Source organism: Passer domesticus, chromosome 5 (genome assembly GCF_036417665.1).
Source record: "Passer domesticus isolate bPasDom1 chromosome 5, bPasDom1.hap1, whole genome shotgun sequence".
NCBI lineage: Eukaryota > Metazoa > Chordata > Aves > Passeriformes > Passeridae > Passer > Passer domesticus.
The window spans coordinates 50,834,286-50,857,713 of record NC_087478.1 but is presented as its reverse complement, the minus strand read 5'-3'; the positions used below and the strand labels follow the sequence as shown (position 1 = coordinate 50,857,713).

General features: G+C 39.4%; 1 protein-coding gene across 5 annotated transcripts in view; it reads right to left on the bottom strand.

Annotated features, from left to right (window-relative positions):
• Positions 1 to 23,428, bottom strand: part of LARGE1 (LARGE xylosyl- and glucuronyltransferase 1) — a 278,352-nt gene that overhangs the window by 50,650 nt on the left and 204,274 nt on the right. For all 5 annotated transcript variants that reach the window (XM_064420387.1, XM_064420390.1, XM_064420389.1 and 2 more), the window contains 2 exons: positions 17,049 to 17,153; positions 983 to 1,095 (listed from right to left, as the gene is read on the bottom strand). In XM_064420387.1, coding sequence (XP_064276457.1) covers positions 983 to 1,095; positions 17,049 to 17,153 — 218 coding nt within the window. The remainder of the gene's footprint in view (positions 1 to 982; positions 1,096 to 17,048; positions 17,154 to 23,428) is intronic.

Genomic DNA, 23,428 nt, shown 5'->3' with positions numbered 1-23,428 from the left:
AAAGTGTTTTGCCCCTAAGCAGCCATTCTGTTGGAGAAGTACGTTAAAAGGACAATCTGAGGGTAAGGTATTAAGGAGAAGACACAAGCAGCCCTCCCCTGCTCTGCAAAATTCTGCCCCATGCAGGTATTAGACAGCAACTCAGGATCTGACTGAAAAAACAGTGAAGTTGCAAGAATTTTTTTAATGATCCTCAGGAGTTGTTGGATCACCCTGCAGAGATGCTGTACAAAGTGCACACCTCCATGTACACAATAAGGAGCGTGCCTCCTTTGTGGTGACTGGTCAGGAGCCAGAGGTAACTCAGAAGGAGAACAAATATCTAAATATGATGCTGGACTGAGTTAACATGTTCAAGCTGTTGAGCAAGAATTATTGGTTCAGGTCTAGTAGTATGTTAACAGCGTTTCTGGGTTTAAACTGAGAGCTGGCAAGAAGCACAAATTGAAAAACTATTTCTATGTTTAGGCACACTATTTCTCCTCTAGGCCTCAGTTTCCTATCTGTAGCAGGGAGACAGCAGCACTTTTGTCTTTACAGGGCTGCTGTAGCAAGGAGTACATTAAAAGACATCTGGGACTCATCTGCCAGAAGCAGTAAAGAAATATCAGGAGACTTAAAACTAAAGTCTGATTAGACAATAACCAGTGGGGAAAGACACAGTTTATTTGGACTTCTGGTGCCTGGAGAGTTCTATGTTAAAGAAGGGAGGACAGAAAATGAAAGCTTGAAAACCCCTTTTGTCCCTCTTACGAATCATCTGAGCAGAGGAGGTAAAAATGCCAGTGTTGTAAGAGGAATCAAACTTTGTGACTAAATCTCCATTCTCTTCCACATTTTGCCCAGAATGATTCAACAGATGTTGACTACAGGCACAACAGCTTTCCCTTGCCTTTTCCCACATCTCATCCTCTCTCTACTTCTTTCCTTCCCCAACCCATGGCTCAGTGCTTGTCCCGCAGTCCTGCAATGTCCTACTCACCTGGTCAGCCAGTGAAGTGGACAGCATGCTCATCAGCTCCCGCTCCGCCGTCAGTCTCCACATCTGCTCCCACTTCATCTTCCGCAATTTATCGAGGAGCAGCAAGATCACTCCTGAAGGGAAACATGGGGCAGAGACAAAGGGAACCCATGATGTCATGTACCTGCCAAGGCCCACCCTGCCCATGTGCTGATTCAGCAGCTAAAACACAACATGAAGTTATCTGACACATCTGATTGCAATCCTTGAAACTTCTCTGAGGAACAGATTATCAGTGCTGGTTACAACCTAGACCTCAAGAGGGCCAGCCATTAAGGCACCAAGTCTGCACAGAACAGGATCCTTAAATGGGAAATTTTAAGTTGGAAGAAAGGTACCTCAACATGCATTGTATTCCTCAGTTGCTTTTTGGCTGGCCAAAATTCCTAGTGCACAAGAAGGGAAAACGGCAGAAGCAATGATGCTGGATTGAAACATCAGCAAAACCTTTCCTACAGTGTCTTAGAAAAATCTGCTTGAAAAATGAATTTGGAAAGGCTTAGATAAGAGTGCTGTCATGGGGAATGAATGCAGACTGAAGGACCACAAAGAAGGAGTAGAGATAAACAGCAGCCTTGCAGGCGAACAGAAACCACCTAGTAAAATCAATGATGGGTTCTGTGGTGTTTCATATCTTCATTAGTGGAGGGAGGAAGTAAACAGAACAGTAACGACATCTGCAAATGACATTTAACAAGAGGTCTTACAAAAAAATATCACGGCAACTGTAGAGAACCATAGCAGCTATACAGAAGAATACGAAATGACAAAAAGCAGGCACAGGGAAAAGCTGCCTCAGGGAGTCCAAGTTGATAAAACTAAAAGTAATGAGAAAAAGAAAGGAAATGTAGTCTGAATGCTTAAGAAAAACTCTCCTAAAACCACTGCGGTGAAATAACTAAAAATGGCAGATAAACTACTTTATTTCATGAGTCTTTCCAAATCTGACCACACCAGGATTAGAAAATGTACTTGGAAAAGTGCTACTCTGGTTGGGAGAGGACATAGGTGGTTTCAGTTACTTTCTATATTTAGTTTCTATGACATGGCAAGTTTCTTTCTAGTAAAACCTGGCACTGCTATGAATAAAAAGCAAACCTCTTCTGGCCATGCATTTGGTGGCCTATTTTAGTTGTGTCTTCCATTTAGTCCATCTGGTTCCCAAGGATGCTGGAACCTGTACTGGAGGGATCCCCTTTCAACTTCAGTCAACCTTTCTGCTTCCAGCAGTTGGATTGGAAAGGGACGCACTGTCACAACATGCTACAGTCTATTTATGCCAGTGTGTTTGTCTTCTCTCCAGCATAAGGAAAGTCTATTTTGGAGCATGTAATGTGCATGCTTCTAAGAGAGCCATTATGCATTGTCTGAAATTCTACATCAGTGTGAAAGAGGTTCCTTGTGCTGCAGCAATAAACTGGGTGGGAGATCACCTCTCTGGCAGAGGATTTTTTCCAGCTGGAAAGAACTGTCAGCTTTGCAGTGAAATGCAACTGAGAAGGTTTTTTATTAAGAAAAATAAAGAATAATGGTAAGATTCAGTTAACTGCAATAAAATAGTTTTTATAATTCATAGACAATAGGCCAATTTTTCTTAATTTCTCTAAGCCTCCAGTCTGAGGAAGAAAAGGGGAAATATTTTAATATGTGCAGTATTCTCTTTTTTTTTACTTCCACTTTTATGCTAGCAGCAGATTATGGCATTGCAGCTAACAAGATTATGCTGTCCTGAGGGGCTATCATGGTAACAGCTGAGAGTGGAAGAGGCAGATGGAGTGAAAAAACTGGAATATATGTGAGAAAGGATGTACTAAATTATAATGCAATCATGGCTACTGAAAATTTTCACAAAGTTTTACTGTTTCACCATCAAAACTAATTTCAGTGTGACTTCTATTTTAATTCACCTGTAGGCTTGAGTTTAAGACCTTTGTACAGTTTCTATTTAGGCTTCTAATTCACTGCTGCCGGAGAATACTTATAGCAAGTTTAAATATTTACTCATTAGTATAAGTGAAAATAAGATATTTCTACTAAGAGGAGAATTTAATACTACTTACTTAGTGTTATTGAGTCCAACAGCAAAGCAAAAGCATGTGTTTTGGGAACTTTTAAAACAGTTCACACAGAAGAAAAATTAGTTTTTTTCAGAACCATGAACTTCAGGTTCTCCTCTATATTGTTGTGCTGTCAAAAGCAAACATAACAAATGAACTAACTTCAATCTATACAATTAGTTTGCAGGCAAAGTGTCTGAAATAAGGAAAGGAAAATATTTGCCTCAGGACCCGCTTCCCTCAGAGTCAAATTGAGTGAAATCTCAGACTAAATTCAAGATGACATACAGCTGAACATAAGGGGAAAAGGGACTCGCTCTCATCTGCTGTGCTGGGAGAAGAAGAGACTGGAGGAAAAACAAGAAATGAAAGGAATATTTTATTAACATCTGGCCCCAGGCAGCAGGACTTTTGATTTTTTCAGAAGTGCAGCATCTTCCTGCCTTAACCTACCTGAGAAAAACAGAAGGAAAGCTTGGCAGCAAACAAAGAAAAAGAGAAAAGTGGCAACCCAAACATCTCATGAGTATTAAACAAATTATGATCAGCCACAGAACACCCTATTTTCTTTGTCCTGAGGAAATAGCTCAGGCATATCCAGAGATGTAAATATCTCAAAGATCTAGGAGAAAAAGAATGCTTTATTACTAAATTTGTGGAAAACATCCTCGTCTTGTTATAACTTGAATGGCATTTCTCTCCCACTGCTTGATGAGATTTTGCTTGAACTACCAAAATTTGACAGATTCTGAACTGCTCAAACAGGCAAACAAACAAGAAAGCAAACAAACAAACAAAGCAGTTTCTCAAAAATGTCATTTAAGGACACACTAAAAACACAGCTCCAAAAGAAAAAAAAAAAACAACAAAAAAAACACCTCCCCCTAAGAACCAAAAAAAAAAAATATTGCTGAATAAATTGAATAAAACAGGGCAATAAAGCTGAATTAACATATTAGGATTAAAATGTTTCAGCTGGAAAGCACTGCAAAATTTTTTTGGTACATTTTAGAACTCAATTTACTTGAAAATAATTTTAATCTCAAAATTGATACAAATTAAAAATGTTATTGAAAATTATTATAAGATCCGAACAGGAAAATAAATTTTCTATTTATTTAAACTAACCAAAGTTTGGGAGTCATCTTTTCCATCCTTTTCCCATTTTTTGATTCAATCGAAAACAACTTTTTTGTTCTTCCAATGTTTTCACTAAGCAATGGTTTCCAGACATGCTTTAAGACATGTCAGCACATTTGTTCTTTTTTGTTTGCTTTTGTTAATCTGCTCCAGTACACAATATTTTATTTCATTTTTCTGAACAGTAAATTGAAAGTCTGCAGAAAGATCAGCCATTTCCCTTGGAATACTACCAAGCATCCCCTTCTCTTGCTTCTGGAACAAAGACAATGGCTCCTCCTGAAATTCAGAGAGGAACATATAGTAGAGCTGGAAGCAATAAACAACATTTTAAGACAGAACAGAATCAATTAGAGATGTTATAGTGAAACTGGACAAGCTTTCAAACTCAATCAATTTATTACAATGGGCCTTTTAAGGTGCCTGAAAAAACTACTCAGTGCTGTGGGAGAAGAAAATGTAGTTCCTAAGAAACCATTTTATATAGGACCTTGGCTGTTCCTTTTGGGTGGAACAGGATGTTTTTGTGAGCCTTTGAGGCAATGCCATCTTATATGAGCAGCACCTCATCTATCCCTGTCAGGTTTTTAAAAATTCTTCTTGAAATTAGGCCTGCAACAGTGAACAAGCTAGACAAACAACAAGTAGATATCATCGTAATATCCAAAACAGATAGGTAAGACATGCTTCAAAATACATCATAAAGCAATAGTGAGTTTTAAAAAAATGGCTGGGATTTTGCTATAGCTCAGCAGCACACCGAAGACCACACACCAAACCACTGAGTCTGAGAGAAATAATGAACTTACTGAGTCTGTAAGAAATAATGTTTAAAAGGCCTGAAATTATTCAGATTTTGTAATAAATATCTGAGTCAGACATTTAGGGCATGCTTTGTGAAAGAGATGTGGCATCAAAAATTTGAATGCATAGGAACTATGGAAGAGCCTTGTAGCTCTGCTGTCCTAGGAGATGCTCCATGATAGTGCTGACTGCTGAGTACTCTAGCAAATACTTGCAACTTCTTTTAATTCTGATTGTACCTAAAGTCAATGGAAACTGTCCCAGTGCGTAATGCTAGGAATGTGACTGTGCCTTGCTGGTCAGGGCTCCAATGACCAGTTTTGTTAAGGACTGCATTTGGAATCCACTGAGCCACAGCTTCACACCACTGACTGTGGCCTCTGTTTTCCACCCACAGCACCAAGAGCAAACAGAAAAACACAAGTGTATGGCTGTTAGGGATTAAAACATTAAATTAAATTAAAGCTATAATTCCAAAACAAGCCACTGCACACATTTTAAAATTTATGTCTTTGTGTGGTTGAAATTCCCAGCATTTATCTCACTTGGTTTACAGACTATCTGTTGCTCATAATTTGACCAGCCATATCATTAATGTAATAAAGCCATCTTTTTCTACAGCTTTTAACATGATGTGACTGAAGGACTATCATTCTAGCACATTTCTGGAGCACCCTGATACATTATTTAACCATGAACTTACATGTATCAGCCTTCTTTTCTCAAAAAAGCTTTTCACCATCTAAAATACCCAAACTAATACAAACTTGCAGGGATGTACAATGTGTTCATTGAGAATAAGTGATGATTCCACGTTGGAACTTTTCTCTCCCAAAACTGAACAGGGCTGAGAAGCTGTTTTGAAACAAAGTGTGCGTCCCTCCAGGCACGGTGACACAATGCAATAGTCCTTGTTCTCTGCACATGTATTAAAAGTGAAGTTGTCATAGGGCACATTTTGAAATGTTGTGCAGTCACTCTGTTGGGAGGCTGGTTCCTCCTGAAGCATTATAAGCATTTTGCTTACACTTCCTGATGACCATTTAATGAAATAGAAGACTTTTACTGTATTTATGCTCTTCTTTCCAAGTATGCTACTTTTCCTTAGGCAGAATTAAGATGAATGTTTTACTCAGGCACAGTTCTAACTTCTTATTATTGAGCTGCTCACTGTAGCTCAGAATGTCCCAGTTTTCTGGTTCTTTACTGCTTAGATGCTATTTTTCCTGAGCAATTTGGAAGAAGATAAACATATTTTCTATCTTCTATTTTATGACTTCCACTTCTGGGGGAATTTCTCCAACTTTCTTAAAACCTCAAAGCTGCTATAGAGGAATTTTCTTGATTCCAGAGTCTAGAAGGTCTGGAGGAGAGGAATCATGAACCATAAAACTTTGAGCAGGTCTATGGAGGAAAACCTCTGCTACTTAGAGACCATCCTGCTCAGTAATGCTCTCTCCTTTTATCTCCCAGAGTCTAGTGAAGAGAACTAACAGTTCCACAGGCCTTTCAGAGGTCAGCAAAGAAAAATCATCTCTAGACCTGAAGAAACTGGCCTTCTCTCACACAGATCTCAAGCATATAAAGGCCCAAGCAGTAAAAATTCACACACTTAATAGCCCAAATTGCTGAGAAGATTTGTCTAACGTGGAAAACAACATGGCTGGAAAATAACCAAAATATTAGGAAAGCAAAAAATGGAAACTAGGGGTTCTTCCCAGCTCCTGTACTTGCTTGGGCATCAAGGAAGACATTAAGGATAGTAACTTTCCTCAAAAGTCAGTATCCTGAACTCTCTGCAAAGGGTTGTTGGAGACAAAAACCATCTGTGAAGAAGCTCCTTACATGGCTTTTAAAAAACTCCTGCTTACTCACAGCCTTTGTACTCTGTGACCCTTGTGAGTATATAGCACAGAGAAATTGCATTTTAGAGGCAAAAAAGAAATATTCCAGGGAGTTCTCTTTTGGTAAGCTATGGAAATGGCTTCTAAGAAGGGAAAAAACCCTGTAAGAGGCACATCATTAAAATCTCATAAAATTCAAAAGAATGGGAAAGTTTTTGCTGAGCACCTTTAAATCTCAGAGAGCGTGCTCTAACCTCAGCCCTGCGAAGGGAGAGAGGAGGGAGGTTTCAGCCTTTATACACTGCAGCACCACGGCAGTGGCCACACGAAGCTGAGATCTGTCTCAAGGACATTTCACACCACTGCCCTGCACAAGGATCAGCTGACACTGCTCCGTGTGCATCTCTGCACAGGTCTGAAGCACATCTGAAGGTGCCAAAGTGGCCACTAGCTAAAAGATGGCCAGGTACACATCTTATTATAAAGCATTTTGAAATGTGAGATTTAAAAAGAAAAGTGATATTGGGTGGGGGAGGGGTATGAATGTAGAAAATTTCTACGAAGTTTTAAAGAACTTTTCCTCTCTTCAATATTAAAACTGCAGTAAATTCTTACACACAAGATTAGCTGTGGTTTCATTTGCCTGTGTGCTTAGGTGGCTTCAACAGAAAAACAAAGTCCTGATTAAATACTTATTTAGGTGATAAAGTCAGAAAGGATAATTTTTCACTCTTGCATAACAGAGGTCAGAGGATTTTTCAAAATCAGTTTGGGGTCTACTAGAGCACAACTTCTAGAAAAAAAAAAATCAGTCTTTATTTAAAGATTTACAATAATGGATAGTCTAACACAAACTTTGATAAGTTATTCCAATGCATAATTACCCTGATGAAGGGTGCTTCCCTTATTCTAATTTGAACATCTCTTTGAACTTTCAGTCATTTGATCTTGCTGAACCTTTGCTAAATTGGCAAGACCTCCATTAAGAAATGTTATTTTTTCCTCCAAACATTAATAACCTAGGATCAAATTATCCTTTGACTTGCTCCCAGATAACCTCCTGGAGCCATTTTTCCAAACTTAATGAGAAATTTTCCAGTATTATCGCTGAATTTTGCAAATTTTTAAGTGGTCATCTTTGACCTGTGGAGCTTAGCCCTGGACAAGTAGTTAAATCTACATTTTAAAATATATACAGTCCAAGAAGTGGTCCCCAGCACCCAGAGCACCAAAGCCCTGGGGGCGTGTGTACACCTGGGGTTGTGCATGCACTGCTCAGGGTCTGGCTCTTTCCTGAGCACACCCTGCTGGCCACATTCATCCTGCTCAGCACTTGTCTCTGAGGTCTAGTTTATGCTCCTTCAGTTGTTAGACACAATGATTATTCTGTTTGCATTTCTCAGTGTGGATAACATTATGAGAGAGCCATGTCACAGTTTGCTAGACTGGAGTGGTTTTAGCAAGGAACAGAGGGTCTGTGTTGTGTGCACTGGAGAATGTCATCAGGACATGCTTGGAATAGTAATCTTCTGATGCCACACTTAAGGACTGGAAAGAAGTGACAAATGGAGTGTAGTCCTATCCATGCTAGAAATACTTACTGAACTGTGAACAAATTACACTAAATATTATTAGTTTTATATTTTTTTTTAATGAAAGACAGTTTGGTTCCTCAGAAAGATAGGATACCAACTAACTTCTGTGTCCTGTGGATAAACAGGGAGCCAAGAGTGAAGAATGAACTGGGCAGCTAAGTTACCTGGCAGTGTAGATATCAGGTATGACAGGAGTAAAAAGCTTGCATCCCATACAAAACAAATGCATCTCCTGTACTCATACTTGAAATGACTCTGGTTGTACATCCAATGATCACACAAAGTATTTTGTCAATCATAACAGACCTGGAGTTCATCTAATTATTCATCCTGGACTGATTGTCATACATCTCTTAATTCTTCCTGAACGTAGAATTCTTCATGTCAGTGCCTCAAAACACAGAATTGTGAGTGAGTGTCACAACTCTACAAAAAGGCAAAGGAACTGGACTTCGGGTGAGCTGTGCTGAAGAGGAATCACAAAAGAATACAGACTGTATAGCGTTACTGTGCAGGAGGTCCAGTCATTGGATCTCCGTGTGCAGGTATGTTTGGAAAAAGGTATCACACATGGATAAAAACTGAGGAAGTCTGCTGAAATTTGTTGACTATTTACCCTGTTGAAAGAAAGTATGTCTTCCAAAAGTAATTTATCTTGGACTCTCCACCAAAGAAACACCTACCTGTGTTTTCACAAAAAAGAATCTGTTTCTAAATCCTTAGCTCTTGTAAATCAGCTTAATTCTCTTTAATGTAAGAATCAGGCATTTATATCAGATCTGGACCTTATTCATGATACTTATCTGTGTTTTATTCTTCCACAGCAAGCAGTAAAAAGTGAATGGTAACAGCGACCACTGCTTTAAATCATGTTTGGCTTTTTGGTTTTGATCCTCTCAAAGACATCACATTCAATAGGGGTCAAAATATCAACAATTTTACAAGGTTTCCACTTGGGACTATGTGAAGAGGAAAAAAGCAGCCTGCACAGGTGCTAATTATTTTGGCTGGCTTTTAGTCTTAACAGTGTCTGCCTTATACTTTCCATCACAGTGGAGAAGAGCTTTCAAAAGCAGTTTCTAATATTAAGTGTAGTCCACAAGGGTATTTGTAACAATGGGCACAGTGAGCAAGAACCCATCACAGCTTGTCTGGGTCTGGTGTTCACTCAACATCTCACCAGCAAAGGAGGAGATGTGGTTCAGGGCTGAACGACCTGAAAGGTGTTTCTTTCTGTTTGGATGACAAAGAGGTTTGGAGTTTTGTATTCAGAAAAAAGCAGAAAACTTCCCCCTGCCTTTCCCCCACCCCCCTTAATGGGCAGTTTATTGACTGAGTGAGATTCAGGAGGAATAGAACATTCTAAGAAATGGATTAGGGGAATGAAAGCAGCAGCACACAATGAACAAGCCTGGAAATTAACTACAGCATTTAAAAAAAAACAACCCAGGAAACATAATCCTTCCTGCACACCCACTTATTTTCTAGTAACAGAGAGAAGGATTAGGTTCACAACAGAAATACAGGGATTTGCCTAAGGAGCTGTTTATCATGCTCATATAGCCAAACTCAGGTACAGCTTGGGTAAGAAGCTTGCAAAGTTGGACTGCCAAGTTCGGAGGGTTGTGTTCAGTAATAAAACACCCAGATGGTGCTCAGTTACAGGGGGTATTCCAGGAGTTGGTGCTGAGCCCGATACTGTTAAGCATTCAGGGAAATGGGATAGAATGTGTCCTAGGCAATGTAACATGTGACACCACGTTGGGCTGTGGCCTAATTCCCTGGGGATGGGCAGCTACACAGGATCCTTGACTGGACAAGTGGGTAAGAGAAAGATCCTAAAATTCAACAGAAAGTCCTGAATGGTACTATTCCTAAATGGAGAGTATATGCTGGAGGACAGGTGGATAGAAAGGAGATTTCCAGGAGGAGTCCTAAGAAACTGGGTGGACAGCAAGTAGAACATGAGCCAGCAGTGCAACCTTGGGGCAATATTCCACATGTCGGGCTATATTAGCCCTCACGTCACGGTAAGTGATTACCACTCTTGGCTCAGCACTTGTAAGACCTCATCTGAAGCACTGTTTTGGATTCCTCAGTCAAATAAATACCCTGACATGCTGGAGTAAATCCATCAGAGAGCAGCCCAAATGGTCATGGGCCTGGCATTCATAAGGAGAAGCTGGGAGAACTGGCCTTCTTCAGCCTGGAGAAGAAAAGACTGAGGGATCTCTTGTTGGTTTTTAAAACCACTTAATGGAGCAACACTTTTCTGACAGATGCACAGAGACAGAATGAGAGGTAACAGTCACATACTGCAGCGAAGGAAAATCTAATTACATATTATGAATTTTTACTTTTATTTTTCATTGAATAGAAAAATAGTGGCTGACTACAGGAGCAGGCTGCTCTGAGAGGTGTCCATGAAGACACTTGAAACTCAGCTGGAAGAGGCCCTGAGCAACCTGAGCTGACTTTCAGAGGACCAAAAGACCTCGGGAGATATTTTCTGACCTAAATTGCCTATAATTCAACAGTTCTTCTTGAGGAAAACTTCTTTTTTCACTCTCTGTGACTTGAGAACAACTGTGTAGAGATGATCTGCATATAGAGTGTACTGCAGTGCTCCTCTCCTCCCCTGAGCTCACTTCGACAAAGATTGGTGCAGAGGGGAAGGCAGAGGAGCTACAGCACCAACAATTAAAGCCAGGATGTAGCTGAACATAAAGACAAGACAACATGGAAAGGCAAGAAATGAGCTGCTTCTTCTGAGATTTGTGTCTACTCAGTTTGGCAGATTCTTCTCTTTCAAAGTCTCTTGGTATTTTTTTAAAGGGGAAAGGTTTGTCCTGCACTTAGTTTGCCCTAACACGAAATGCTAGCACCTAAGAGAGTGATCTGACTATGACCAAATCCAACTGGTTTTGTTGGCACTCTCTTAGTGGGAATGACTTTGACACGGGGTAGAAAGACATCTTAGTCACTCTGCTACTTTCTGTGACAGGCAGAAAGCTTCCTATTAAGAGTCCAAAGAAGGAGTCCAGCTGTGATGCCTCTTTTCTTTGTTTCGGGACTGCGGCTAAAACTGCTGTCTCTGTCTCTACAAAAAGGAACTGTCTTTCCACAATCACTTTTATTAGCACAATGAGAAACTGAAAGTGAACTTGCACTTCAGAAGGAAACGTACTGGTTTTACTATCACCATGCATTTGTCTGGGCTTCTCCCATCATATAATAGAAGGTTTTGTTCTCAGTGTAGACACCTGGATGCCTTTACTAAGCTTTTATGTGCAAGTCTTTCATCCAAATTTAACCTGCTAATGATTGTCCCTCTACAATAAAGAGGGCACTTCAGACTGCTGGACAACATAATTACTGATCAAGGTATGTATGTTCACATAAAGAACTGCCTTGATCAAGCTAAAAATAAAACACTTCAAAATGATTTTTTAAATCATTACATTGGAATGCTACATATAAATGCCTGATTTATGTACATTACATGGAGAACTTTACAGTGTGGGCTCAGGTCAGACCAATAAAACTCCCAAAACAAGGACAATCTAATCAACTAAAAAGAAATAAATTTTATTTACTCCAATACAACTAGAATCTAGTATAGACTGTCTAGACGCCATCTTTTTTTTAATCACAGGTTTCCTACAAGATAAATGTTTTCAGTGTTTCAAAGCAAGTCTGGTGGCGTTTTTTAAAAACAGTTTTTGTGCGGGCTGAGAGATTCAATTGCTAAAGGAGTAGAGGAGGTATCTGAGAGAATGCCATGAACATTAGACTAATTCAGCCACAGTAATGTCTTTACTAATGGATAGGCCTCTCAAACTAGAGACACCATTTTCAAAATCAAATACATATTGACCCTCATTTCAGAAATGTCAAACATGATGTAAATAAGTTCTTAGCACATCACATGCTTTAGAAAGTGCATGAGAAAGACCTGAAATGAAGCTATACTTTGAGGATAGTCACCTCTAAGATAGCTTATTTTTAAGTGCAAGCTACAGATTATAGACAACAAAGATAGAGATGTGGTCATCAAAAAGCAGAATTATCACTTTAGCTTCCCACCTTTGACACAAACAGAGTGATATTTCTTGCTGAGACTAAAAGCAACCATAGGCTGGCATTCCTAAACTGCTACCTGGACAATGTGCACAGTATTTGTACTTCAAAGGCACCTCTACATGTATAAAGCTCAAGTGTATCACCATGCTTTGCACTGAGAACAGTATATACTGAGTAAACTCACAGTGTCTTAATAGAAGAATAATCTAATCCAAAAACCTGGCACAATACGAACCTAAGTAGATGAAGAAAATGCTGCTTTTTGACTTGTCATCAGTGTTGGACATGGGTTTTTTATCAATTAAAATGCATTTTTCATCTGTTTGCAAAGGCTTCTGTACTTTGATCCAACCCAAATGACAGCACTTCCATTACCAAACATGACAAATGTTTGAACTAATGGGAGACAGGATTATTGCAATGGCTTTAGAGGGGGCATGGCTAAGCTTGGTGAGGCCACGATGGTGGGTTTAAGAGGTTCTATAAACCATGGCTTTACTGATTTTTTCATTCACTGAGACAATTTGACATCCTCCTCTCTCAAGCAGCCAACAGACATGAGTACAATTACCACAATGTCATGAGCCTGTGGAGCTCGGCTGAAAGATGCTACTGGGTTTCTGGAGCAGGACCACAGGCAGTGCCATGACTACCAACAGCCCACTCTGCACTGCTTCAAAAAGTCATTTGTTTTCTGCACTGAAGATGCACAGAATCATCATGAAGGAGCACAGGATGTGATCCAGGCTTATTTAATATAAACAGTCTGTTCTGTGCTTGTCTTTCATCACTCAGATTTGTTAAATATTATGCAAAAAATGACATAACACATGCTTTCAATTTCCAATTCCACTTCCACAGGTCCTTTTTTTTCCAGGGAAACAATAAAGGAGAGAGATTTATTCTAGCAGTCTTCCAGTCATTACAAACACAGGAGTAATAAGGCACAGTACACACATAGCTTAGTAATCGTTAGGTGCTAGCCATTCCCTTCTGTTCCCAATCCACAAATCTGGTAATGTCACATTTCCCAGTGTGGGAGTATGAATTCTCTGCTCAAGCTGTTGAGACACCTCCTTATAGTTTCCGGTGGCTACAGAGGCAGTGCATTTCAGATGAACCTCAAATCCTCAGTATGGGCTTCTGTATTCTAGGAGTCTGAAATCCCCAGGGCCAAAGTTTTTTAAAATTACCCCCAGGACCCAAATTATAGATTTATCCCAAAGCTCCATTTGGCAGGCATGGGGTCCAATCTCAGCTGATGACGCTGGCTCTGCTGCACTAAAGCCAGAGAAGCCAGAGGTGATTCACATCCCTGACAAAGTGGTCAGAAGCCTTAACAGTCACCAGATACTGCTTTTAAAAGCTATTCTCCACCATGATGGAAAGTATAAGGCAGACTAAAAGTACTAAAAAAAAAGGGTACTAAAAGCTTTTATGTTTAGAATTTCTTTCATAAGATACTTTTCTGAGGACTAAGATGACTGCTACTCCTGAAATGAACATTAAACTATACAGTGCAACTCTGAAGCTGTCAGTTTAACATCTGTAAAAAGAAAAATCATAGTGTAGCAATACTTTGAAAAGCACAGTTTAGCCAGTGAAAGATGATATAGTTACAGAGCAAGAAATTGTGCTTGAATTAGTGTATGAGCAATCTGGAAGAGTTAACTCAGTGCAGACAACCAACATGGAGTGGATGTTACATAAAAAAGGCATTTGATTAAGCAGCTTACTGAGTGTTTACCAGTAAAGTACAGGAAAAAATTTGGAAACCTTTGTGGTACAGAAGGAATTGTGTCTAAAATGGTTGAGGAGAGAATGTAATCACAAATAAAGAATGATTCTAACTTAACACCTTAAACACTAATTAAAACATCTGACTTTGGGTTTGGTCTGGTTTTTCAACAATTATATTATTATGGACTAAAGTATGACTTGGATTATCTGCCTGTGAAAATGAGGAAGAATGAAAAACAACCAAATAAAATCTTTCCTTGAAAATCTGTATTGGCTGTCAGGAGATCTGTCCTGGGCATACAATGAAGAGAGGAGTGCAAATGCTTACTGGGTTTAAAGAACCAGTGAAGAAGGAACAAACAGAACTTTGCCTTTAATACATCTGCCTTCTGGGACTCTCCCAACCTATATGTTGTCCAGAGAGGCTCAGGCATAGAAAGATAAGAGTGAAAGAGAAATTATCTTCAGAAACTGTGAGGAGCAGTAGAACACTTTTGACTTTGAGAGGTGCTTCAAAATCAAATCTGCCAGGGTTAGGTCTGGCTGAAGAGGCTCACATAAAAATCTCTTTTCTTAGGATTGTATCCTAGGTCTGTAGTAAATACTCTCCCAAGAGGAAGAGCAGAGTCTGTCTGAGAGCCTCCCCCTGATCCAGCTCTGTTTAGCTCATTAAAGTTTCAGGAGTTTGGGGGTCCTTTTGGAGTTCCTAAGTATGGCTCTAGGTACCTGAATTTCCATGCCTTCCCCCTCCTGGACCGCTGCCTTTCATTAGTGTTTTGCTTAGAGATACTGCCTCTCTTTTCGGTGTCCCCCTGCTTTAGTTTTCTGAATCCTCCTTGGCCACACCATTGCGTTCAGTGTCAATTATTTTTATTTACTGAACACATCAAACAAGATTCAGTTTCATCTTCCCTGAGAAATGTATAACTTCAGTCTCTGCTAGATTACTGAGGCAAACAGTTAATTCAATCAAGGAATTTATATTAAAGGGTGCTGATTCTGTCAATAACCTCGTCTCTTACTTCTCAGATGTTGCACTGTTTCGCTCAGTGACCTCTTGTTCCACATCCTTGAAAAAACAACATTCCACTTCTTATGATCACTTGTCAATCTTCCATACATTACCTACCTTCTGGTTTTCTTTCTAAAAAAAGAGTTTTTATAACTACAAGGTAAGTTGTGTGAAAAAAGAAATTGTGAGGAAAATAAAATCTTGTGCAGGATTATGGGATTTTGCATGGCTTGATAGGTATGTATTAATACAAGAATAAACACATGCAGTATATGTGAAGGACTGCAGATATTTGATTATTTTTGCTTTCAGTGTAAGGTTTATGTGATATACTGACATTTGGTATTCCTATAAACCATTTGGAAGAGTTAAGACGATGTAAATTAAAGCCTCACAGAATTTTTTTTAACCTTAGCATTTTAGATATAAATGTATGTATTTTATACTACCCACCATACATTACTGCATTATTCTGATCTTATATGGTTGTGCCAGATTTCTCTCTGCCAGCATTAAAATGGCAGAAAGGAAAAAGCAAAAGTACAGCAGAAAGAAGGTAGCTATAGAAGGTGGTCATCTCTCAGTAGAATGAAAGATACTGGCTTGTGGTGTAACAGTGAACTGAATTGACACCAACAAGTTGAATTGTGTATAACAAAAGCCTTCAGATTTCAGGAAAAATCCATGAAACTTATCTCTGTCTCATGCTTTGTGGGGGCTGGGGAACAGGGGTAGGCAGACCTAGCCTTTGTATTTGCAATTCTGGCAAAGAAGAGATAGGAAACAAACCCATTCTGCCAAGATCTTGTTTCCACACCAATCTGTGTTCTGTTAGGCTATTCTTTTGAACATTTCCAGAGAACAGAGATGCTCTGCAGACACTAAAATACAAATTCACAAAACGTAGCGAGATTCCCACAAATATACATAGGAATATAGAAATAAGATGACCCAAACACACAACTTCTTGAGTCCTTTTTCTAGTTAGTCTGTTTAATTTAATCCAATATATTTCTGTGAAGCAAAATCACTTTTATGGTGAGTAATTTCCTGATAGTGCAGGGATATTTAAATGGACTCATCTGTTCCAAATGGAGGCTTCACCATCTGTTCTGGCCTTTTATTACAAAGAGAGAGAGAGAACCTAACTCACTGCATCAGCATTTAAAGGCCTGCATTGAAATGATTTAGGTATATATGTGTGTTCTTTATGCACCTGGTATGTTTTCTCACATACCAAACATAAATCAGTGAGAAGACCTGTCTCTTGTAACCTAATACATTCTCTGATCTAGTGCCTTTATTCCTTTCTCGTGGCAGCAGAAACTGATGGCCAGTAGCTTGCATTTTATTAGGACAATTATGACCCTGTTGGTGTCCGGCAGGGGTTATTATCTTTATTGGGCTAACATTTTGTGATACCATTTACTTCTCTACAGAAAATTATCAACTCCTATTCATTCCCTCTTGCTGGGCCTATATACAAGTCATCGTGGACAGAAATCTTGTAGGAGATGTGCTGAGGACCTGTCAAGACTGCTGAAAAGCTCTGTTCCTCCCCAAAGGATGTCACACAATCTTTTTAAACACCATTTAGAGAAGACCAGAAATTCCAAAATGCATTTCATTGCATCATTTTTCCTTTTTAGAAAGAAAAATTTAGCTGTAGCTTAGGAAGGGGGATGCAAATTATCTCTCTATACCAGGAGACTGACTGCAGGTGTTAATTCAAAGCAAACCCTGAGGTCCTACCTGTGTTGTAGCCCCTCCCAAGCGCTGGCCAGGGCCGATGGTTCTTCCAGAGATTGCCCAAATACCAATCACTCTGGTTCTCCACCAAGCCAAGAACTTGCTGCCCTGGAAAATGAGCAAATTACAAGAATATCATAAGATGTAAGACAGTCAATAAATGGAAAACACACTGGAAATCTGGAGAGGGACAACCAGTGGAAGAAGGCAGAAGATGTGGTGCTGCCTTCCTTCCATGACTTCAGAATAAAGCAGCTTATGTAACAGACAAGCAGGCCTGGCACAGCAAATTCAGCACGGCTCATTTCTTCCCTCCTTCCCTGGCTAGCCTGAGTAATTAAACACTGTGGGATCCTTTGTCATGCTGACAGAAATATGTCATCCAGACAAATCTGAATGCTGCTTGATTTTGGAATACAATGATGGAGAATACTCCTAGTGAGAATTAAGTGTTGGTAAAATGATCATCTAATATGAAGACCTGTTCATACTCTGATGGAGATAACATAATTGAAGAACAAAGCTCAACATCACAAAGAGTGACTGAGAAAACAGAATGACACATATTATCCCTTTTGCTTAAAAAAATACTGGATTTGAAAAGTTTACCTACATCAGAAAGTTGCACTGTTTTAATTTAAGAGAGTAATTTAGAAGTCATTTAGGTGAGGCTGTGTAGAATGCTGCATAGAAATTATGACTTCATTTTTATTTCAGTTTATCTTGCATTGATTAGCAGCTGGCGTCAGCTAGAGTAAAATGTATTTTAAACCAAATGTGTCTAGAAGGTTTGCACTGCTCAAAAATCAACCAAGAAATGAATGTTTGTACAGATAAGGACTTAATTAGGTATCCTAAAATGTGGTGTATAAAATGTAAATAAGAGAAATGATTGAAAGGATGCTGTGGTAACAGCGGATGGATGGAAGGGGAGAATTTGGATTTTTTTTTGCATTTGGATCCAGTCAGAGAAAGGAAAAGGAATGGTTCTTTGAAAGAGGGACATGCTCAGTGAGGGCACTGAGACTAGTACTGGAAATTATTTTGCAACCTTTTGAAAAAGCAATTAAGGATCATGCTTTGAAGGCTCATTTTCAAATCCCAGCTATGCTCATAAAATTGTGTGTATGGTCACAGCAGTGCACTGCAAGCCTGAAATGATCATTGTATGCTGCTTACATAGAATCACAGCTATTTCAGTATGGTCTAACACAAGGTTGGGCTGAGAACAAGACATAAAGACAGATATGATTAACTCAATTTTATAATTGGCTTGAAAATTGCTTGCAATACTCTCCTGTGGTATCTGTAATTCAGTGGAATGTCAGTAACCCCAATGTGTCTTGAATGCTGTTTCAAAGAGTGTGAGCAGCAGTGATTGGCCAAGGTATATTAAAAAAAACCAAGCCAGAACACTATGAAAGCATTCAAGGAGTGAATGGAAATCAATATAAAAATAACTTTGAGAGATTACCAAATCCACTCCGCACTACCCTAGCATCATCCTACTCTATCCTAATGACAACCTGACACTTCTCACCAGACCTTATTTTCCAGTGATGTATCTCCTATTCCATTACACATTTATTATACAGTATATATAATTTTTCATATTAGATCCCATAAATAATTTTAAGAAGGTGGAAAATCTGGGAGAGATCAAAGGGATCATATCAAAGACCCATTGGTGCTACTGAAAACTGGTAATACTAACAGAGTGCAATGCACAAGAAAATGAAGGAAATTACAAGCCAGAAGCAAACACAACCTAAGCAACTCTGTTCATACAGATAAACGACAGCATCTCTCAACCTATGAGACACCTGGAACACACTGGAGATCACATCAGAAATCACAAGCCATATACTGTGAGGAAATATGAAAGGAATCTCAACTGGTTGAATAGAGCCTAAGGCAAAAAGAGCTGAAGGACACAATTTAAACCAACACTTGTTGACTCCAAGCTGGAAGTCTGCCTGTTTATAACCACTCCCTTACAGCTGAAGCAGAATAAATCAAGATAAGAAACATTGGCTAATAAGGGATGAGGAGAAATAAAGATACCAAACCAACAGAAAATGCAGGTGCAGCTGGGCTGGAATGGGTTGGCACAGTTGGTAGGAAGAGACTGACCCTGCCCATAATCTACTAGCACATTTCACAACCCAGCAGTCCACAGATCCTTCTCAGGGTAGTACAGCTACGACCAAAAGAAATGTCAGAATTCCTTTTGCAAGAAGCAGATACCTTCTTTATCATGGAGCATCAATCTGCTTTCATTATTTTAGTCTCATGGATTTCCCAACATACTACAGACTTCAGCCTTTAAAACAATGGATAGGGAAAAAATGAACAAATCTTAACGGTTTTCATTTCTCACGTACAAGTCAAAAATCTCAGTTCTAATAACTTACCCCTGAAATACTTACTTCTCAATTATTATTTCTTATGCCAAGATCAACTAAAAAAGGTTCAGGAAATTATGTTGGCATGTATTTACTGTAGTTGCATAATTTCTTTCTGTATTTTCACTTTATTTTTAATGACACAAGAAAAACATCTCACTTTCATCAGTATTCCTTGAGGTTTCATATGGGACACAGACGAAGGCAGAAATGAACATCATGTAAGCTTTAAGGCTCAGATACATGGATCAGATAATGTGACTTACTGTGTATGAACTGAGCTGGAATAACTGCCTGTACATGCCCTTTTAGCTAGTCACAAACACACAGTAAAATGTATGAGCTAACACACTCTGGTTTGCTATTGCAATGGCCTGGGAATGTGCCCCCATTCACACACTGTCCTAGGGTAGAGCATTATGCAACTTGTCAGGCTGTTGTAACTCTTACTGGTGCCTAAAAGCCTATTAGGCAGATGTGATAGCTTGTCTCCCAAGCCACCTTGGAGAAAATTATGGAGATATGCTTTCCATCTTCTCTAGTTATATTTCTATTTTCTCTAGGCTGGAATAGTGTTGCTGTCTGTGCCAAAGAATATATTTTATTTTCCTTTACAATTGTCTCTGTGATCTTGACTTAAGGCAGAAGTAATCCTGAAAACCAGACCTCAGCTGCATAGCAAATATTAATGTTTCCAAAAAGGTTTTCATTCTGAATCAATACAGAAAAAAGAAAATCAGAAATATTTTCTGGAAGACATTCCCCAAATATTTTGATCTGAAGATATCAAAATAATGTCAAAGAACGTACAACCATCCTCATGTTAAATAATATAAAACAATGTGACACATAATCAAGATGCATAATATGGACCCTGTAGACCACATTATTCCATGTATCTCAAAGTTCAAACAAAAAAAATTCCGAAGTTGTGTCCTTCCAATTACAACCAACTAAAAATTCACTCAAAAGCTTTCACTCAGTGCTTTAATGAATTTTTGTTTTTTAAAGAGTCATTGTGAGAATATCTGCCCTGTACCAGCTATTTCATTTAGATATTTACTTTTTCAAGTTCATCACAAATTTACAGACATGAGGCACTGGCCGAAGGGATGCAGGGTGTCAAGCAGGCACATTGAACAGCTCTCTGACCACGACCAGCCTGTCCCTCTGCCACCCTTTATACCTCTCCTGCAAGGTGCTCACTGTTCTGCAGGAAATATCACCAGGTTCACTTCACCTCTGATCATATACCTCAGTCTGAATTCAGGTTTTCTGGGCAGGATAGGCTAGAGTTCCCTCCCAGCACGGCATTTTGGAAAAGGCAAGCATCAAAGAGTTATGTGAGCTGTTCTTCCAGCAGATGAGAACACAGTGCCTGCCGTAATGGATTTGTACCTTACAGCATTCTGAGCTGCTGGTTTCTTCTTCCTAAGAGTTATTATAATAAAATACCACAACTAACAGCAAAAGCTCTATCATCTTCTGTTCTGGTCCTGCAGTTATGATTAAGTGCACTCCTCTCACTCTCTGTTACTCCAGGCACAAGTTAGGTTATGAAAATTAAGCTGTCTTTCTTACTTCTTCATACATCACCACTAACAGCCAGACGAGAGAAAACAAGGCTATGATTCTGGCATGACCACTGTGAAAAATTCCCGGGCAGGCAGAATTACAGCTGGATTGCTGAGAATGGGGCTACGTGCTGCCTGGCTGTGGGTTGAGACTTCTCCAGAAAGCAGCTGCAGCCACAGCATTTTGCACAGAACAGCTGTCTGACAGCTCCTGCACGATGAGAAGCTTGGCTGTTGCTGGGAAGAGGTTTCCATGGAAAAACAGACACTTCTGAACTTGACAACTCAGTGCCTTCAATTCTGCTTTTGCTTCACAGAGTTTTGGTGGCTAATGGAGGGGAAAGCATTATGCCGTAACTCAGACATTGAAGGGGACTCCAGACCTTAACTCAGCTCCCAGCTGTGACACTGATTTCTTGGCTGACACTGAACAGCCTCTTGCTCAATTCTCCCTGAAAAAAAACTTTACCCCTCTTCCATTTTGTCTGTCTCATGTGTTGCAAATGTAAATCCTCAGAGTTAGTAAGTGTGTGCTACTTTCTACTGAAAGGATAAGAGCAGCAGCATGAGGCAGGCTGAAGCTCCATCCAGCATGGAGCGGTCTCGAGCAGCAGGGAGGAGCAACTGTGCAACACACAGCACAACAGTGCAGCTGTACGGTGGCTCTTCTTAATAGGGGTCCTGTGAATACAGTGACTCATGGCACATGCCACATCTGAAGGAGTATCAGCTATTTTTTATGTTGGGTTGGGTATCTGCTGCTTTTTCTTGGTGCCAGTCTTGGTGCCTGTGAACAGTATTTTCCTATTCTGCCCTAATTTTTTCCCAGTTTTAGAGGATTTCATCTTGTCTACAGCCTGATACACAGGACCTTAACCTCAGCTCTTGCCTTGATGTATTTTTCTATAAAAAACAATAAAAATAGTAGTAAAAATTACAGTTATTACAGGTACTTTCAACATCTTCTTTAGTGGAAGCTTTTTTTTTTTTTTTCTTCAACCTATAGTGGCTTTTACATGACTCCACTGCAATTAAAGTAAGAGCACTGGACCCACTGCTAACACTTTGTGTGAATTGCACTCTCAGGACATCAGATGGTTTCCAGAAAGTGGAAAATAAGAAGGCATATTAAAGGGGAAGGAAGGGCTGGGGTGTCACCTAATTGCCCGTGGCCAAAGGGTGAGCTGGTATCACACAAAAGATCTGTTTCAGCTCAGTTCTCCTTGTTGTTGGATTTGCAAGGTTTAGCTGTATTTGGTAGAAGCCTTCGAAGTTAAAATCAAGTGCAAAGTAGTTTTCAGTCTCTAAAAACATAATAAGTAAGAAATTTCTACACTGTGGAGACTATTAAAGTAGAACAGAACAGAACTCTGTCTTGTTACTTCTAACTACTCTAACAGTCATGGTTTAGATAATTAGGAATTTAATATAGACACGAATGTTGGAGCTGCAGCCAAATACTGCCAAAGCTGTGCATGTCTTCAGTGTAAGGTGAAAGAGAGGAGAAGGACTCAACAAAAATTTAAGATTCAAGCTTGGCAGGATTCAGAACTGCAGCATTCTGCTTCCAAAATGAGACACAGAAACAGAGAATTAAAAACTGACAGAAGGGAAGAGAAGAAAACTTACATATTCTGAATGCTGGAAATATTCTAAATTGGCCAGTACCAAGCCTGATGAACACTGTCAGGACTAGTTGAATCTATACTGGTGTAATAAAGCAGAGTTATTTTTGCATGATTCAGAGTTAAAATCTTTGATTACTGCCCTTTGCCTCTTTCCTGCTCCTCCTGATTTATTTTTCTTTAGCCTTTAAACACCTGCATAACACAGCCTTCCTTTCTGAAATGGGTGAGGCCACATCCTTAGCTGGTATAAATCAGCATGATTTCAATGAAATTAGTGTACTTAAGCTGACTGATACCAGATGAATGTGCTGCACTTCATATTAAGTCTTGCCTGAGTGACTGACCCTTTCTTGATGGCCTTCCCACCCCTGACCATACATTGGTTCATATAAAATAAGTGGCTTCCACAATACTTCACTTCTCCTGCCACATCTCTCATCTACCTTTTCAGATCACTGTCAAGTTCAAGTTCTTCATCCTCACTACCACTGCCCTTTGCAATTCTTGCACTGTCTGTATAAATGTATGTTTTTTTCTTCCTCCCAGGCTCATTCCTCTCTTCTACTGCCACGTCTTCTCTCATTCCTAAAAGACTCTGTCTTCTCATGCAACAAGTGCCCTGACTTACCTCTGAAAATATATTTCAAGCACAAAAACCCTTAGGACTTCCCTCTATGATTTTTTTAGAAATTTTACCACAAATTCAATGTACAATACACACATGAAACTTTGTGGATGCTCTATAACACAAGTGCCAGACCCTAAAAACACAGTCT